The sequence below is a fragment of the Fistularia commersonii genome, chromosome 26, assembly GCF_037954325.1.
Source record: "Fistularia commersonii isolate RoL2024-O1a breed Wild chromosome 26, RoL_Fcom_v1.0, whole genome shotgun sequence".
Classification (NCBI taxonomy): Eukaryota; Metazoa; Chordata; class Actinopteri; order Syngnathiformes; family Fistulariidae; genus Fistularia; species Fistularia commersonii.
In genome coordinates, this window is record NC_141309.1 from 5,830,308 (window position 1) to 5,849,607 (window position 19,300).

At 38.6% G+C, this 19,300-nt stretch overlaps 1 protein-coding gene across 1 annotated transcript; it reads left to right on the plus strand.

Moving 5' to 3' along the window:
* The first annotated feature begins 530 nt into the window (after nt 1-530).
* On the plus strand, nt 531-18,411 carry kntc1 (kinetochore associated 1). The gene is given in 63 exon segments (XM_086174380.1): nt 531-621; nt 817-963; nt 1,146-1,266; nt 1,409-1,524; nt 1,730-1,808; nt 1,914-1,991; nt 2,080-2,114; nt 2,233-2,343; nt 2,613-2,706; nt 2,873-2,925; nt 3,048-3,160; nt 3,249-3,303; nt 3,391-3,489; nt 3,608-3,651; nt 3,725-3,790; nt 3,886-3,961; nt 4,171-4,296; nt 4,421-4,587; nt 4,701-4,812; nt 5,048-5,191; nt 5,296-5,352; nt 5,612-5,683; nt 5,812-5,931; nt 6,324-6,467; nt 6,560-6,655; nt 6,804-6,907; nt 6,992-7,094; nt 7,177-7,311; nt 7,409-7,528; nt 7,680-7,752; nt 8,060-8,127; nt 8,206-8,507; nt 8,647-8,819; nt 9,053-9,153; nt 9,372-9,516; nt 9,607-9,663; nt 10,006-10,169; nt 10,854-10,958; nt 11,054-11,182; nt 11,429-11,545; nt 11,675-11,784; nt 11,916-12,132; nt 12,324-12,413; nt 12,496-12,661; nt 13,290-13,348; nt 13,456-13,672; nt 13,764-13,837; nt 13,937-14,147; nt 14,712-14,824; nt 14,933-14,988; nt 15,167-15,245; nt 15,328-15,452; nt 15,551-15,686; nt 15,805-15,900; nt 16,016-16,072; nt 16,179-16,233; nt 16,889-16,952; nt 17,379-17,508; nt 17,601-17,690; nt 17,818-17,972; nt 18,138-18,152; nt 18,154-18,238; nt 18,376-18,411. Coding segments are annotated over 62 exon segments (6,648 nt in total). The 5' UTR covers nt 531-621; nt 817-825.
* The last annotated feature ends 889 nt before the right edge of the window (nt 18,412-19,300 follow it).

Below are 19,300 nucleotides of genomic sequence, written 5' to 3' on the forward strand. Positions count from 1 at the left end.
CAAATGTCTTTGAACAAAATAAAACACTGTTTTGTTAGATTATGAGAACTTTATCCTTTTATCATCATGATCGAATGCCTGCAAAAAAGTAATGAAGTTTGATTATGACGTTTCATAAATGTGATAAATAAAAACTTGATCAAACACAATGGAAAAGATCACTCTCTCGGAGGGTCTGTGTTTCTGTTCATACGTAGCCGAAAAATATCCAATCTGGCAACGCAACGCCCCGCCTGTCGTGACGTGACTCACGTATCCTTTTCCCCGATTTATTTGTTGCAGGCAGCGGTCCCTCACTGTGACACTCTGGTACACTAAACGTGATCCCATCCTTTAAAATTATTCTATTTGGAGTGTGTTCTAGATAACAAGTACCGAAATGTGATATACTCTTGGTTCTAACTATCATAAGTATGTGCAACTGCAGATTTATGGGAGGCCTTTGAAACCTGAAAGACAAAACTGAGGAATTAATCGTAAATGTAGCATCGATGGCGTTAACTTCCTGCATCAACCCGCCAAATTCTAAAGCTCACTCTCCCCAGCTGCGACATGAAATTTCCAAGTTTTCTGTAAGATAATTTCGCTGAACTGCTGACTTACGATAACTCACAGTCGACGGTAAATACAATGTTTTCATTATTTACATCCTACAAGCAACCCCACATCACTTTGCCATCGTGACAACAACTTGAGTTTAATCGATCTGAATTATCAGCTAGCTTTACTTACTCACTCATTTTCACTATTTATTGACGCATATGTCAAATAAATGCCCGTTTGTTTGTTTTTTTTGCTTTGGTTCAAACTACTTAGCTCAGCGAAATGGCAATGTGGGGCGATGTTGAACTTCTCACCGGCGAGGACACAAACACTGTTCGTCTTGGCAGTGTGTCATCAGAAGAAAATACTTGCGGCCTGTATCAAGTGGACACACTTGTTAAAATATCCGCTGGCAAAGAGGTTAGCTAAATGTCGTGTGTGTGTATTTTTGTGACTTGTTGACATCTGGGATGATGATGACACACCCTAAGCTCCATATAAAAAGACACTGCTCTTTCATATCTTTTAATTTGAATTTAAAAAAAAGGTCTGCAAGCCTGCTAAACAGTTCTCTGCGTGTTGCTAAAAACTATCTCCTAAAGGTGCAATCCAATCCCCATCTCTCCTCTGTGAGCGGTTCAACCTGGAGCGTTGTTGTCGCTGACAAAACCGTGATCCTGTTTGACCAGAGCTTTCAGACAACCCTCCTGCTTCTTCAATTTGGTATATAATTGAAAATTACTTTGTTTAAAATGTTTTCAAATGATACTCAGGAGTGAAAGTGTGTATGGCCATGCTGTATATTCAGTCTGACCTGTTACTGTAATTAATATGTGGTGTATAATTGTAACCCACCTCCTCTCAGAAACTGAGGTTGATGCCATCGATGTATGCCTGGGAGGAAAGTTTTTGGTGGTCTGTGAAAGAAAAGGAAACCTGCATTTGATCTATGTGCCACTAAAGAAAATCCTCTTCACCAAAGTATGTGTTTCAATTCTGTATCAAGCATCATTTTTCATAGGCTTAGAAAATGTAACATCACTCTGAATCCAAACTTGTATCACTGTTTCACTCTGTCACTGTTTTTAACCAAAGTTGACAAACATACTCAGAGTTTTTAATTTTTTAATATATTTTACTGAAATTAGTTTATAAATGTCTTTTTTGTTTCCTTTGTGATTTGCAGGCATTGGTAGAGAGACAATCCATTGACGAGAAGAAAACATACCGCTATCTGGTCATAGAGGATGATAAGGCAGTGTTAGGTAAAGACTAAAAATGAGTGGGATTTTTTTTCCCATAAATAATAATATATTTTTGAAGTGCATTAAGGACATGGCATTATAATCGTTTGTATTTCTATTTGGCAGGAATGTACCATGTGTTCCTGCTCATAAAGGATGGATTTTTCCACATTACAAACTTTTGTTTGGGAAAGATTGAGACAGGTAAAATATTATGCACATGGGACTTATATCCCTTTTTTTTTAGAGAAATAAATAACAACATTTATAATTTTTTTTAATCTAATCCTAGCGATTGAAAGACAGGACATTGAGGCTATGAAAGAGGTAATTGCGTTTGTCTTTAATGCAATCAATCTGTAATAACAGATAGACTTTTTTGAATTTTCTACACCAACTGTCAATTTCATGCATAAAAGAATAATCAAACCTTTCCATTATTCAGCTTCAGGCTCTCATCAAGATAGATTTCTACTCAACCACGGATTACCATGATGAGGGCTGCAGCACCGCTGTGATGTTCAATCTGGGCAATCTGTTTCATCTAGTTATTGGCGTGGGTGTCTACTGGTGAAATGAATTTTATTTTGAGTGCACTCAGACAACTATTTATGGACACTGGTCACTCAAGTTTTCATCACACATCGTTTGCATTTGTGAATTATTCGAGCACATTTAAGTTAGGTGATGGTTAAAAATTGTTTTTGAGTAGTTATTAATGGATAATTTGGGGCAGACTTTTATCGTTCTACATGAGTTGCACTTATTAGAGCAGTGTATACATGAGGATATTCTCATATTATCTGACCTCTTGTCATTTCACAGGGTGATAAAGAAAATGTTATCACTCACTGGACAATGGATCCTCACCAATCTAAGATGCGCCTTACCCACTCTGTCAACAATAACTTAATACAGGGTAAGGAGTTTCTGATCACCAATTAACTACACATTGTCCGTGAGCCTTTGGGAGATCTGCTCCCTAATTAAGAGTCACCACCGTGGATCACATATTCTTTAATAACAAGCCAAATTCAATATAGAAAAGTGTTGTGCAGAGCTAATATGTATGTTTCCACTAAAAGGTGTGAGGAAGTTGGTGGTGGTGGACAATCTCCTGTATATCCTAGACAATGAGGTGAGCCCACTTGTATCTCTTTCTGTTTAATATCAGTGGATATTTGATCGTTATATATTTGGAGTTTGAAAAATTATCGTCGTGTTCGCCTCTGTTTTATTTTGTTTTTAACTTTGTCTCAGGATGTCCTGAGTCTTTGGGACCTCCATTTCTTTATCATGGTTCACTGCTGGCCAGATATCGCCATTAATGAGTTTGAGCTCATGACTGAATGTGACTCTGCCTGCTTAGTGACGTATGTATTGCTTGTGACATTGAATATACCAATTGTCTGTCTTTTTGGAATAGTTCTACAAATATAAATTCATCTGTGCTTATTTCAGCCAAGACAAGGGAAGCATGAAAATGATATGCCTGACTAAACAAGACAACAGTCAGGTAAAAGTTCTAATGGTTTTAAATCTCTGATTATCAATTATTATGTAAAGTGTGTTTTAAACTGCTGATTTTAATTACAAATTTCAGATCAAGTCACTGCAGATTCGATATCTTCCATCCATGACTGTTTGCTACTCAGTGGATGTCTCCTCAGTCTCCTGTCTTGTTCAGACCAAAATAAGCAATGTGAGCAGTCAGTGCACATCATGATTAATTAAGTCACTTATTTGTGGGCTAGACTTTTAATTTGCTGGATTATACACTAATCTGTTTGGATCAAATCTCCTTTTTCCTTTGGTTTTAGGACACAATTTATTTAGTCGAGGGGATTCGTGAAAACTCTGAAGGGTAAGTTGTAATTTGACTTTCCCATTTTTCAAGTGTAAGTGTTTTCCAAATGTTCCCATCATTTTTTATTTAGGTCTTTGGAAGAGCCTGTATCATCTGTTGTGGTCAGATGCCTAACGGAGTCTTTACCTGAAAACAGGTAACTCCTTCTAACAAGACTCCAAATTAGATGAAGTTCGTAAAGGCCATAGTTACAGTACAGTTTGATTTCTCTTGATATTTCGCCTCTTCTAGACTTAGCAGACTCCTTCACAAACACATGTTTGAAGAGGCTGAAAAATTTGCCATTGCATTTGAGCTGGACTTAGAGGTAATTGTGTGCCTTTCTTTAATTGAAAATCAAAATTAATCTTTTAATTATTTTGATTATTTTGTTCTGGCCATCAGTAGTTGATTTTGGTACTTCTTGACATTATATATGCATTATATTGAAAAGTATTATGTCAAATATGACCAACTGTAATTCATACTATTGTACTTAACAAATTCTAATGGCTAACGGACCCACTATGTGTTCAGCTCGTGTACAAGGTGAAGCTTGACTTTGTGCTGGAGCGACTCGCCTCATCATCGGTCGGTGGTTATGGACAAGGGGTATGTTTGGAACTGGTGGAAGAGGCCAAGCTCAACCTGATGAAGATCACGGTGAATAAAGTTCTAAAAGTAGAGATTGAAAACTCAAAGGAGTAGATGTGTGAGAAAAATGTTGGCCGCTTAAATTTCTTACAGTAAGTCTCAGTTCTTAATGCAGCATTTGTTTGTTCAACAGGACGACCAGTATGTGGCGGAATATTGCCTCAAAGCTCCATGGCCAACATTTGAGACTGCTGAGAAGATGCTTAATCACGCTGCCACACACTCCTCCTCCTTACACATCCAGAAGGCTTTAGCACAGCTGGCAACATTCTGCAGTCTTCATGGCTTGGAAAATTTCAAGTAGATTCAAAGCCTATGTAGTCTTTACTGCATTTCCTGTGTAAACCACTATTACCATCTTTATGATGTATTTAACACATCTTGGACTTTTTAAATTTTCCTGTTTCCCATAGCGGCATTGACTGGATTGAGTTTCTGAACAGCACAGACATCTTAGGAGACATTCTGAACCACCTAAAAGATGGCGACTTGAAGGGTGCACAGCTCCTCTGGCTCAGATACGAGGCATGTGACCGAATCCCTGACGTTATTCATTCCAGTCCTATCTGACCAAACTGTTTTACTCTTTCCTGAGAATTCAGTTAGGCAGGAAATGAAATCTATCAGTGTTGTGGCAAAGGAATGTTGTTGCACTGTAAAAACAATTATTTTCTGAGCCCTATAGTTGTATTTTTTTGATAGTTATCCAGTTATTTGTTATGTGTGTTCTGAAGTTCTGCAATGCTTGGGTTTTTGTCAGGGAGAAATTGAAGCAGGGTTTGATGAGAGCAGGCTGGAAGCCGTGCTCAGTGCCATCCCAGAAGATTTGCCATCCTCAGACCTGTGTCCTTGGTTTAAGACAGTGTTTCTTCCATTTGTGAGGAGATTGCTCCCAACAGGACAAGTAGGATACACACTTATACACACTTACACTTAATATTATTGGTCATGATTCAATTTTATCTTTAAATTTATGTTTCTGTGATTTTTTTTTTTTTTTTTTTTCAGAAAATCATTGCAAGATGGATCGAGCACAGAGCAAGAAATCTGGAGTTAACCGAAAAGGTGATGAAATTAAAAAAAATATTTTGAGTATAAATTATCTTGTGCCAAAACCGGGCGTTGTAATCATGTCCTACAAGGTATAAGAAACATATATCAATGTGATGTTCTGAATGACTATAATGAACTTTGCACTGCTGTCCAAAAAGGAAGTATCTTACTGCACATTAGGCTCATTCTGTCTCCAGTTATTGCTCTAAATAGTCCCTTGAATTTAATTAGTTGACTTAATCCTATTTTCAACCCTTTTTTTTTTTTGCAGGGCTGTTGGCCCAAAAATGGATTGGACTTGGCAGTGCTTGGACTGTCGTCCCTGTGGACGTGGATGGTATCTGTAAGTTAACTCCATGTATCTTGTTTGCGGTGGATGAATATCTTGATCTCAATGATAGCATTTTCCACATTGGTATAATTTTAAACTTCATCATTTATTGTTTTATTTTATTGACAATTTGCTTGTAGGATGCAAATAATGGATCAGAAGAAGTGGAGAATCTCAAGTCCTTGGTTCACAACCTCCGCCAGCTCTTGGACCTTCATAAGAAATACAATTGCAAAATTTCACTCTCAGTCTTTGAGAAGGTAATTCTTTTGTGTGTAAATAGAATTCTACCGCGAAATTCAACATTTCGATGATCCTTGAGATTTTACATTTTCCTTTCAATGAGAGTTGTATATAGCAAATAGGTACTGATGTAAAAGCCCCCTGCTTCTCATTTTGACACTCAAAAGAATAATTGTTTTTTGTTTTGTTTTTTTGCCCTGAGTGTATAATCAATATATCCTGCTGAAAACATTTTGGCTCCAAAAATTCATTGGAGAGTTTGTTTTTAGCAGCTTAATAAGCTGAAACTTATCAAACCTAAACTTCTTTATGATTACATATGAGATATGCTTTGTCCTGTTTCTTATAGTTAGGATATGATATGTAGGTTTAATAGATGGGTGATGAAAATGTATCCTCTTAATGACAGGGAAATGTGCGCAGCATGGCTTTCCTCATGCTCGACAAAGTTCCAGCACCGGAGCTGATCTCTGCTGCAGTGGAGAACAACATCCTACCTTATGCCAAAGAGCATGAGATTCCTTTTGACGAACTGCTTCTGCAATACATCAAGGTAAAACTGCAGTTGTCAACCTTCTTAATTATGATGGAATTATCAAGATGGCTGACATCTGGTGCTTCCCCTCTCAATTTGATCTCGTCCAGGATCTGCTGCAGCGCTGCAGCTCTCAGACCACAACACTTTTTACAGGATGGGAAGCCAAAGCTGTTGCTGTACTTGGTTGTATGACTGATACGAATGTAAGTTTCTGGTACATTTAAAAATAACATAATATATATTTAGATCATTAACGGCGGAGAAAAAAAAAAGTCAAGTGTGAAACTATTAAGATTATAGATATTTAGTCATTTGTACTGGAATTAGAAGACTGTTGCTGTTTTCTGCTAGCTAATGGTGGATGCAGTGCTGGAGATCATGCAGAAAGCTGTTGTTCCATGGACCAATGTTGTGGAAAATCTGGTACAGCAGTATCTAGAAATGGATGGGCCAAAGTATATCAATATCTTCGTCAGTCAGATATTCTTAACATGACAAACATGATGGTTGGTACGATTCATCTTTTTTTTTCCCCCCAGACAAGAGCTTTTAAAGGAGAGCTACCGTCTAATGGAGATCAGGAAACTTCTTAGGGGCTACGGGATCCGCAACTTCAACCTCTCAAACACGGCTCAAATTATGGTGAGGATGATTTATCATCTGATGTGAACTTCAGTTGTGCTTACTTTAAAACTCCGCTGTTGGACATACCTCTCTTCCCCAGACACTGATTCGATACATCCTAAAGCAAGACTTGCCAATGTCTCTCGAGGATTCCCTGAAATTATCTGAGGCCTACAAACTGCCAACATCACAGATAAAATATCTGTATCTCATCCAGCTGATTGGACAGGGCAAAGTAAGTGTGTCTCTTGAGAAATACAAAATAACTCATGGCAGTGTGTTAATTTATCTGTGGCTTATTGGTCAATATTCCTTTGTCTCCTTGCTTCCAGACTGAGGAATGCATAACAGTCCTTAAGAAGATGTCCTTCGCAGAGGCAGAATGTGTGATGGAGCGCCTTACGTCTTGGGCCATGCTGAGGCTAGAGGAAAAAGACCGCATACCCGATGAGGTGGATCTAATGTCCACTTTATATTTGCTGTTGTCTGATGTGATTTTCAATAAATTTCCCGTCTTTGGATGGCTCTGATTGCATATATCTCATGTAATATAGTTTATTATGACATGTCCAAAATCTAAAATTTCTTTTTTGTTTGTGCTAGCAAAAGAAACAGCAGATGGTCATAGCTCAGGTGATGGTGGAGGCTCTGAAATACATGCATATTGTACAAAAATGTAAGTATTCATTTTACTGTGTTGTAGGTTAAAAGGCAGAGTGCTACAGGTTACAACATTTGCAAACTTACTTTTAACTTATTTTAAAACATTATTTTAATGAACAACAGCACTTGAGTACAACTACGATGTACCTCTAGCTCAGCTCTTCAGCTTCCATCAACTGCGACCCCTGCCTAGTTGTTAGTCCTTTCACAAGGAATTGAGCGTCTAAACATTCATTCAATGATTGAATCCTATGCAGAGGAATATTGCATATTTTTGCTTGACGTTTATAAAGTTATACCTGGTTTTATGATTCCTACAGATGATGCTCTTAAAAGCATGGAGTGTGAAAACAACCTCAAAATGTTCAAGGCCATCGCTCACCTACAGGTCAGTGTTGTTTATGAAGTGTCATTCCATCTTTCGTGTTTATTAATTATTTACACGCGTTGTCTTACATTTATTTAGGAGGATTTCGATGTTTTCTTTACGCCCTCCAACTACGAGGATCCAAACATACGAAAGCAGATCCAGGAGCATCATATCACAGCCTATGAAAACACAAGGGGCCGTCGTACAGTCAAAGGGAAGGCTACTGCTACCCCGGTTGTGGCTAATGACCCAGATGGCAAAACCAAGACTATTTCTACAGAGGCTGGCTTACGTCGCCTTGGGAGGCAGCTGCAACGCACTGAACAGGAGCTCTGGTCCGACTTGGCGTTACGAGCTCTGTCTGTGGGCAAAGTGGACAAAGCCTTAAAGATCCTCAGGTCAGCATTTGCCTTCTGTTTGTATGTGTCTGTGTAGGAATCATTTTTAATCTCTAGGAACCACTGCCATCTACCTCAAACCCCAAGTTCATATTCCAACAGCAGATACTTATTTTTTGGTTTATTTTCTCATGCTCAGTGAGCTGTATGAACATCACTGCAACACCAGCACGGGCAAGGTATTGTTCACAGCTGCGAAGACTCTTTGTCAGATGCTGGAGGCAGATGTGCCCATGGTGCTTCCTGATGAGATGGACCTGCCAGCAGTCATCCATGTTCTTGCCTGTCAAGCCATCACTGTGTGCAATTCAGGTAAAATCTTGTCCATCTCACCTCTAATTTTCTAATCTAAGCATAAAATACCTCCTGAGATACCAATGAAAGCATACAAAGACGGGTAGGTTTATACCCAGCAGGGTTAACGCCTATTCCACTCTGTCCAAATTTTTTTTTAAGCTTTAGTTTACAGGACAGTTTTTCTTACTGGATAAATCAACTATCCTTAGAAAGTTCCAAAAATCTTTGTAAATTTTGAATGGTTTCAGACTTGCTCCTGGATTGTTTGGAGCTTTGCAAGTGCACTCGACTGGCTATGGATGTTTATCATCAGTGTCAGTTATCAGACAACTATGGATTTATTGCCAAGGTCAGTATGTCATTCCTTTTCAAATAATATGATAGATATTGTCTTGTCCAATTAGGTGCCTCATGCCACGTCCTATTTTCTGTATTGTATATCAAGAATATCCCAAGTGAAATCTTTTAAACATTACTAGAGGGCAGAAAATACTTCTGAAAGTTGTACTGAATGAATGCATCTTCGAAATAGTAACATTTACATCTTATTCCCCTCTGTGTGCACAGGATATGACCTTGGATCCAGAAAAAGACCCTTATTCTCACTGGATTTTTGAAAATGTTTTTAATGAAGACTGTATTGTCCTGGACCCAGTGACTGTTCTCCCCATCCAATACGAAATAACCAACTGTCTGTTGCCTGTTTCTCAGGGTAAGAAATTCGACTGTCTTTATTTATTGATTTATTTATTTGACGGCATCCTTTCATTAGCGTGTTTGGGATGTTTTTGTAATAATACAGATACCAAGCTGTACCCACTCGACTGCTCCTGTCTTTCGCATTGCTCATTCGGAAATGGTATGTACCTAAAAGATTTTCTCTTTGGAGGCCTCTGCACTGGCTACAGTTGTATCCAGTGTATTTTGTTCAACCTAATATTTTGAACACAGTTTTTCTGTAACTCAAATAGGATCATTTTTTAAGTGGCACAAACATCATCTTATGAATTCAGTAGTTACGGTTACTATTACCTCATCAAAGTATGCCAAAAATTCACACAAATTTCTAAAAGAATAGAACCTTAATCATGTTTTTCTCCTCACACAGTCCATAGAGTTAAAGTGTCAGAAATCCCTGTAAACTGAACTTTACAAAATTTACAATCGTGACTAGCTTGCCTTGATTCTTCCCTGCACACAGGTTCCAGCCACCTGCTGCCTCTCCTGGGTCCCCTGTCAAACATGCTGCAGATGTTGCAGGAGTGCAGTCAACTTGAGCTCGCATTGCGAGTGCTGGTCAATTCCTATGGCAGTTGCCTGCAACATGTCACTTCCAATGTAATGGACTTAAAGATTAGTGCGCAGGTATTACATTACATTACATTACATTACATTTGGCAGACACTTTTATCCAAAGTGACTTACAATAGAGGACATAAGGACTGCAAATAGCATTTGCAAATACAAGATGCACAGAAAATAGACAGAACAGTGAAACAGGTAAAAATGTATCCAGCTGACTATTTGCTATTTGTCACAATTATTACTTCTTTTTCTCCTCTTTGCCTTTCCCTTTTGGGGTCGCCACAGCGAATCAACCTTCTCCATCTAACCCTATTCTCTGTATCCTCCTCTCTCACACCCACTACCTTCATATTCTCTCTCACTACGGCCATAAATCTTCTCTTTGGTCTTCCTCTAGACCTCCTGTCTGGCAGCTCCAATTCCAGCATCCGTTTACCAACATATTCACGATCCCTTTTCTCAGTTTGGCTTCTCTGACCCTCTCTCCAAAACATCTAATATGTGCCACTGAACCATTATCACTTCTTTATTGAATTCTGGCAAAATTACTATTGAATATTTTTCCTGACTGTTTCAGACTAGGTTTCTCCTTAAATGTATAAGACAATTTATTTGTAACCTCAATAACCCTATAAAGCAATCAATTTGCACTTTAGAATCAAAGCAACAAAAAAGTAACATCCCAGGGGGAGTTCCCAGAATGTCTTAACTGAAATTATACCTTATCACACTTTCCTCTTTTAGCTTTATGACACGCAAGAACTCAAGAAGTACAATGTTTGCGTAAATGACCTCCGAAAAACAATTAATTCGTCCCTGAACACAATTGCCGTGGCCCTGTTGAACAAGGTGGGTGGAAACCGCCATGGGTGGCAGCAGATTCACTGTCTCTTTAGACGGTTCCAAATAACGCTTGACTTCTATTGACTGGCAAAAAACTTTAGGTGTACAACTGGAGGATGGTGGACTGTGATTTGGCTATCGGACTCTGTACACTCCTCTCAAAAGAAGAAGCCCTGAAAATGCTGTGGAAGGTCATTGACAACACATGGGAAAACTATGATAAAATTCTGGTCGGTACCATCCTCATTTACGTTTTCTCCCTCGAAGACAAATGTTTGGTCTGTTTATGATGGTTTATAGAGAATGCGTGAGGCTTAAGTGCAAATATTTGGTCTTTTTTTTTAATGTCATCATTTGATTACCTGCATTAGATCAACTCATTTTAGGGAACCATGATGTTTTCATCAGTGTAAAGCACTTTAATTTGTGTTTGAATTTGCTGTCTCATCCACTTCATTTTACAATCATTTCTCAAGTCTGTGGCCAAGATCGGAGCAAATCTCTGCTACCTGTACAAACAACCAGAGGAGCAAGAGAAGTTTATGTCCGTCATCACAGATGCAGAGTGGGGCATCAAGCTTGGCAAGTTAGAGGTAATGCACCTAGAGTAATGTGCACAGCACCAGGCTGACACGCTAACATGGGTTAGGATGCAAAGTGTGTAAATTTGCCTTTTTAAAAGTTTCTGTTCATTTATCGTCTTCATGGATCTCCTGTCCTAGATATCCATCCAGCCAGTGTTTCGCCAGCGTCCTGAGATGAAGAGCAGTTTGATCCCTGTCCTGGTGAAGAACAAGAGGATCACTACGGACATAATCCTTGAGTACTGCGGGTGAGTTTCTCTCCTCTCTGTAAGGTTTTTCAGGGGAAAAAAAAAACTTTGGTTCAGACTCATCTTTGTACCATTATGAGGGATGCAGTATTCTCTCTTTGTCTGCAATTAAAACCGTACTCCTTTCACAGTGCCTTTGGTCTGGATCGTGACAGTGTTATAAACCAGTACATTACAACTCTACTGCTGCTCCAAGAAGATGAGGACGATGTAGATGAGCTCGGTAGGGGCCTGGAAGAAGTCCAGCCGGTGTGTCATGCAGATGCACTTGATCGGGTCCTGCAGATCATCCCAATGTTACACAGCACCAGTGAGCTGACCAGCAGTCTCTCGGCTGCCATATTCAAGGTCTGTGCCTGGGTAAAAAATAGGAGATACAATTTTAGGGAGGCTTTCTGTATATTTAAATTTTTGGATAATCTGGCCCTCATTAAGATGTTTATTGTAACCCTGTAGAAACGTCAAGTCTTCCATGTATCAATTTTACTGATCTTCAGTGAGTGTGAAATGAGAGAATCTCCATGTTTATCCTTCCCCAGCTCAGCCCTTACAATTACGAGAGAATCGAGGTGGTGCTGAAGATCATACAGGCTGCAGATGAGAATGCGTCCAGTTTTTCTGTTAGTCAGGTAAAAAAAAATGCAACCTGCATTTCCTGGCTCTTTATTGTGAACCATTTTTGTAAAGGACTCAATGTCTTTGAATCGACAGGCAATGGGTCTCCTTCAGCACCTGAAGCCCTACAAACGCATATCTCCCCCATCTGATGTGGAGAACACTTACCTGCTGGAGAACAGCTTGCTGCCCAATTCCCTGTCCAACAAGAGACTCCCCTTTCACCTGCTGATGCAGACGAAACATTACTGGAAGATTATCTGTGAGTTGAGCCCCCTTTTCCAGCAGCATTAGTGTTGACAAAATGTCTTTTCTATGAGGTTATTGTGAATCATACACAGTTAACTACCTCAAAAATATTCTGCTTATCTAATCACATCAGCCCCTCATGTCTTCTTCCACAAAGTATTTTTCCAATTAAAATACTGTATTATTATCGTGATTTATTATTATTGTTAGTTGGTTTAATCAACTTCTTTCACGCTTAGGGAAATTAGTGGATACACTTTTATTATCTTAATTCATTGGAATGAAAATATCCAAAACTGCAATGAATGAGTTTTTAGAAATACATTTACATTAACTGTAAATTTGCTTCAGTAGCTCACAGTGAACATATTTCAACCTTTGAAAATGTGTTCACAAAATAGTTCTTTTTGTGTTGAGATACTAGAGATGCAGCCAAAACTGGGTAAGCATTAAACAATATGTTACGGGGATGTAACACACAATAGAGGAATTTATCGCTCCTCATAATGTATTTATAATTTATTGTCTGAAGGATATATAAAGTTAGTTATTCTTTTTGTTTGTTGTTTTTTTTTTTCATATTAGCCTTTACTGAGATGTGACAAGACAATGGAAGCTAAATATTTTTTTCTTGTGTTTAGCTCCAGAGCTCAGTGAAGAGACTTTCCCTACTCTTCTTTTAATTAGCAAACTGATGAAGGTACAGTATAAACAAAAAAAAAAAAACTTAATACTTTGAGCATGAGTTCATTACATATCAGGTTTAGTTGACTTTTGGCTTATTCAGACTCCCCCCTCTGCTTCCAGGTGAGCCTTGACAAATTATACATGTCTGCAGTGAACCATGTGTTCGAGAAGAAAATGAAGCCTCTGCTATTAGAGCAGAGAAAAAGGGGTCAGGATCATGTCTACAATCAGGAGACTTTTAAGGTGGCCAAGACCATGATGACCTACATCCACTGCATCCAGAGTCCTGAATGGGCGGCTGCCACTGCCCATAGGATCACCCAGGAACTTCCTCCAGGTCTGAACTGCAATTTTGAAGCTTTCGCTGCAATGCACTGCAAGATTTCTATTTTTGTTTTTTTTTAACCGAACATTTATTTTCTCTGCAGGCTATGAGAAGACTCAGTCACTCCGGTTCTGTTTGGCCCTGGGAGATGCTTGGCTAAAAGATCCCAACCTTGAAGTTGGTGTTTTATTCAGAAATACACAATTTCTCAATTTCTCTCTTATTTGATTCTTTTTCTTTCTCTGATTTGACAAAAAACCTTCTGAAATTTTGCAGGAGGCAGCGCGTGCTCGCAGCGAAACTTTTCTATCCAAGCTGAAGCTGCAGTTCCAGCGATCTGCAACAGAAAACACATTGATATCCAGCCAACTTAATAGCCCCGAGTACCTGAAACTGACCGGGCTTCCAGCCAGGCTTGTCGTGGCCCTGTACGAGCACAGCAGTGTGGAGCAACGATTTAGAGACTCAGGAAAGCAAACCTATCCGGGTGAGCGCACTTTAAACATTCTTTTTTTTTTGTCCTCAAAATTGTGGAATCACCTTTTGTTATAAGAAAGAATGAAATGGTTGTTTATTGTGTTCTGGCAGACTCTGGAGGTTTAGGTTATAGGGGTGAAAAGGTAGTCAGACAATCTTTTGAATGATGCACAGGTCAGTTACGGGCCAGAAACTGCCAGGAGGCTCAGCTCCTTTTGCACTGAATTCCTTGCATTCATACCGCCATCTATTGATCCAAGCTTTGTGGTGTGAGTGTCCAAATTAGTTTTGGAATAAGACTGGCCAAAATAACTATCCCCCGTATTTAAGTTGACTCACGATAAGCTATCAAGGTATTAAGGGTAACATGGAGGACAGACTGATATTAGTTTATTGTTAAACAAGAAGAGCACCTTCTGTCCCAATCAATGGAAATGAAACATTAATTCTATTTTACTATTAGCTCAACATCAAAGATGGTTTCTGGAAGTATATTTCATTCATACAGGTTGTTTCACTATTTTCTTTCTATACAGTGTCTATATCTTGTTTCACTGACTTTAATTTGCTCCAGATCTGCATGCTGTGATCAAGGAAATCGCTACAATCAACAACGTGGATCTTATTAAGATCCAAAACATGATGTTGGAGAAATGGATCTGTAAAACAGGTCCTGCTGTGGCCAAGGTTTGTCACTCTGAACCCTGATTTTTCTGGCACAGCATCAGAATATCACTTGGACTGCAGTGTCCCTTCTACATTCTGACAAAACCTTTATATTTTTTTCCGCTGCAGGATACTGGTTACCAAGAATCTGTCAGCAACATAAAGGATGACCCAGACTTGATGAGGTAGACATCATGGATCCACAATTTTTGGTTCATTTGAATAAAACCTGAGATAAAAATTTGCATTAGAAGACAGTAGTCAGTCATTCTTTTGTATTTGGTTGTTATGATTTGAGACAATCATTAAGAGAATCATCATGTTTCCCTCACTCTCACAACGTTGTCTATGTGACACAATCAGGGTGGTGTACATGCTGCAGTCTTGTCCCGCTGGCAATGCAGTTTGCCTTTTAAATCCCATTTTAAGTGCAGAAACCTGGGTAAGAATAAATTTTGAGGGAAATTTTGACAGAAATGGCTGAAGTAACCAATGAAAGGCTTGATTTTGTTTCACTGCTGTAGCCCCTCAGCAGCTCTGGGCCTCGTCTGACCTTCTGCCACAGGACTCGAGCGCTGCTCTGTCTTGTGCGACTCACTGATACAGCCACTCTGGAGGCTCTTTTACAGATCCCCAAGAACAAAATTCAGTAAGAGTTCATAAAGTCAGCTAAACAGTGCCGATCAGGCACGTCTGTGCAAGTCATTTGGTGAAAGAAGTGGGCCTCTGTTTTCCATTTCCCCGCAGATATTATCTGAAATGCTACATCTTCGTTTCTCAACTGGAAGCTCTAAAAATCCCTTACACTGTCCAGTCCTTCATCAGCAGTCCCAAAGAAGGCTTGGTCAAAGGTTTGTGGAAGAACCACAGTCATGAGCCACAGGTATTGTTTGATTGTTCTTCCTCCAGCCGCTTATTTTATTCCAGTTTTGCCACTTTCCCATTTCAACATGAAGTCCTCAGGTGACTTGCAGTCATACTCGAGCTTTTTGTCCTTTCAGGCCATGCGTCTGGTGGCAGACTTGTGTGTGGAGTACAAAGTGTACGACCCTCAGCTCTGGAACAGCCTGCTTCAGAAACTGTTGAGCTTTAACTTAGTAAGACCAAGTCATCCCAGCCTCATCTACATGAATATGGCTTACTTTCCACCTTTAACATGATGAATGAAGGTTGATTACTGTTGAAGATTAAATTAAAATTGTTTTTCCTCAGATCAAGGATCTCCAGAGTGTTCTGGAGGCTGTGGTTGCTGTCCCTGATCTGTGGGAGGTTGTATTTTAGTTCCTCATTTTCATGGTGGAATGTCAGCCCTTAGATTTTGAAATAAATGTTTTGGGTTTTTTTTTGTCCCAATGATTTTTTTTGTCCTCACTAGATACCTAGTTTCTCCAGGACCTGGAAAAGTACTATCCTCGCACCATTTGTCTCAGGTATATTGAATACAGCAAAGTGTACAAAGTGAAATTCCTTATTTTTTCCTTTTGTTTAGTTTTGTTTGGATGATTACATACAAAATAAAGTCGGTACATGGCAAAAAATGTAAATATTTATATTGCAATTTCCATTTTGTTCAATTTACATGATACCTCGTTGGCCTGCACATAAAAATTAAATCAGAATTATGGTCCGGCAGCCAAAATAATTCCCCACCCCTGATTTAAAAGAAACCAGTAAAAATAATAACGTTAAAAGTGATAAAGTGTTTAAAAATGTGTGTTTAGTTGGCATCAGATGGAACTTTACAGCTTCCATAGTACCTGTAGCTTTGCAAATTTACGTTTCCACCACTTTCACACCTTGAAGATACAAAATTCACAAAAAGCCATTTTGAGGATTTTGTATCTTTTACTATATCCATACATATAAACATAATGCCATTGCCATGCAACACTCCAAAAGAAAATCTTTAGCAATCATTAAAATGTGGAACTTTTTCACATTCTTTCATTTAGACTTAAGTGTCTTATTGACATGCTACCTTTGAAAAGTATGAATTTGTACACAATTTTAAACTCACTTTTCAAAGTTTGCTTTAGAATTTTATTTAGAAACCCAATTCTGACTGTCTTGTTTTCTATCTCACAGCATCACTGCCTTTGAGTACAGAGCAGCAGGCGACTCTCTACAGGACCTTTGTACTCCTCCTCAAGTATGCCCAATTTTGAAGCCCTCCCCTCTTCCATTTGTTAGATTTGAAATGTTTGAATATTATTTGAGGCATATTTGAAAGTCTGTCTTGACTATAACTGCTAATACATATATTTATCATATTTTGCATTCTACTTATTATATTATTATTTCAGTTGACATCAGCTCTTGACAAGTTTCCACTTCATTTATTGCCACTGCAACCTTTCATGAGTGCTTAGTTGTCACTTTCCGTTTTGCTTTTATTTCTGAGTTCATTTGTAGATTTTCAGCGGGATAATCCTCCTCATTTGTGACATGACAGTTTATATTGTCATGTCTAATCACGAAGAGTAGAAAACATTATTTTAAAAGGCAGGGATTTTGCTAAATATGTGAAATATTTGGATTTGTGCTATACTCCCTTCCTACCTTTTTTGGTGCCCAGGTGTCCTTTCCTGTTGAATTTGGACCTCATAGGAATTGCGAAAGGCTTTGCCCAGTTTAATCTGCCAGCCTTCGCCCTGGGAACTCTCCTGCTCATCCCCTGTGCCAGTAAAAAAGCTCAGCAGATCCAGGTTAGCAAAAAAAGTAGTCAGTGCCGGCTGTTGGAAGAGAAAAGTTGTTATTTCAGCTTTGTAATGCTGCTTTACTTTTCTTTTTTCTCAAGGGCTTTCTGTCCGTCTGTAACCCAGTCACTGTCCTGGAGCAGGTGGAGGAGCTGATGAACACAGGAGAATTGGCTGGAATCCCTTCAAAGGTGACCTGTCTCCTCATTTTATAGGAATTTTGTCATATTTGTCCTCACAGTCTCACAGAGCTAGGCATAAAACTGTTGTCAGTCATTTATCATGACAGTCGTCATGAAGTTTGAATGGCTTTTCCAGGTTCGGGAGACTGTATTGACCTTCATTCATCAAAATGGGCAACACCAGAAGCTGCTGCAGACCAAACATTTTAAGCACCTGAATGAGCTCATTGTGTCCAGTGGGAAACCCAGCCAGGTTAAAGACTTGGTGGATAACCTGATTAACCAGAACTGGTAGGTATTGATCAATTGAGGTAATACTATTAATACTATCTCTGGCCAATCTCGAATCTTTGAAAATCAGGAAGTGTCGCTCTGTGTGGTCTCTCTGGTGTGAGATCTGATTTTCTGATTTGTGATTTTTTTTTTTTAATTTTTATTATTTTCTGTGCCTCTCAGTCAGGATGAGACAGACTCTGGCTCACGAGTACATGAAACACAGAGAACGCTCAAGAGGGAAAACCTTTATTAACAGCCCGTCCTCTCTAAACAGCCTCAAGGTAAAGAAACAAGGTCTCTTTACATATGTTTGATATATTAAACACCATAAAAAAATGGATAGAAACATGAATTTCATAAATGTACCTGTTTTCCTGTCAGTTCATTTTGCTGATTTTCTTTCTTTTTTCATTTCTAGGAGTACTTCAACGAGCAAAATGGGATTGAAAGATAAATTTACACTATTTCTTCCACTGTATTTAAACTTTCTTACTGTCTCAAAATAGAGATGCAACCTTTGCACTTACAACTTCCTCTGTCCATGAAGTATACCAATAAATACTTTTCTTAATGATTGGTATCATGAAGTTGCATTGTTTAAGCATTAACTTCAGAAAATGAGGACTTTAACTTCTTTTTGTCTGTGTTTAATTACAACCCCAATTCTCAAAAAGTTGGGCGGTCAGAATGCAAATTAAAACAGAATGCAATGATTTACAAATCCGATGAACTCATATTTATTTCCCAGCAGGCCATTGACAACATATTAGACTTTTAAACTGAGAATTGAGCTGACGCTGAATATTAGATCATTTTGAATTTTGTGGCAGTAACACAGCTCCAACAATGTTGCAAATGTTGCAATAGTAATTGGCATATATCACTAAAGAACCAGAGGAGCACTTGATAGTGAATAAGATGACCCGGCGACTGGTCACTGGGTGGACATACAATTAATAAAAATATGGGTTTTTGAGATTTGCCAATCATTGTATTCTGTTTTTTGTTTTACACATCATCCTAAATTTTGGGGAATTGAGATTCCATTTCTGTTCTAATTGAGATTGGACATGGTAGAAAGATACTAAAATTAAGAAATAGTTTGTGTGATAAAACAAATTAATTGTCAAAAGTTGCAATGTCTCAAGTTATTTTGCTATTTCTATAGTCAACTTAAAGCATTTAAAATTTCATCTGTGGGGGAAAATGAAAGGAAATAAATGAACTTTTCGATATTAATCACATAAAGTCAAGGTATTCATTGTAAAATGTCATTGATTGCTCACCATTACTCCAAATCCATCTCTTTTTAGTCCACTTTTTGAAAAATACATTTGTAGCCT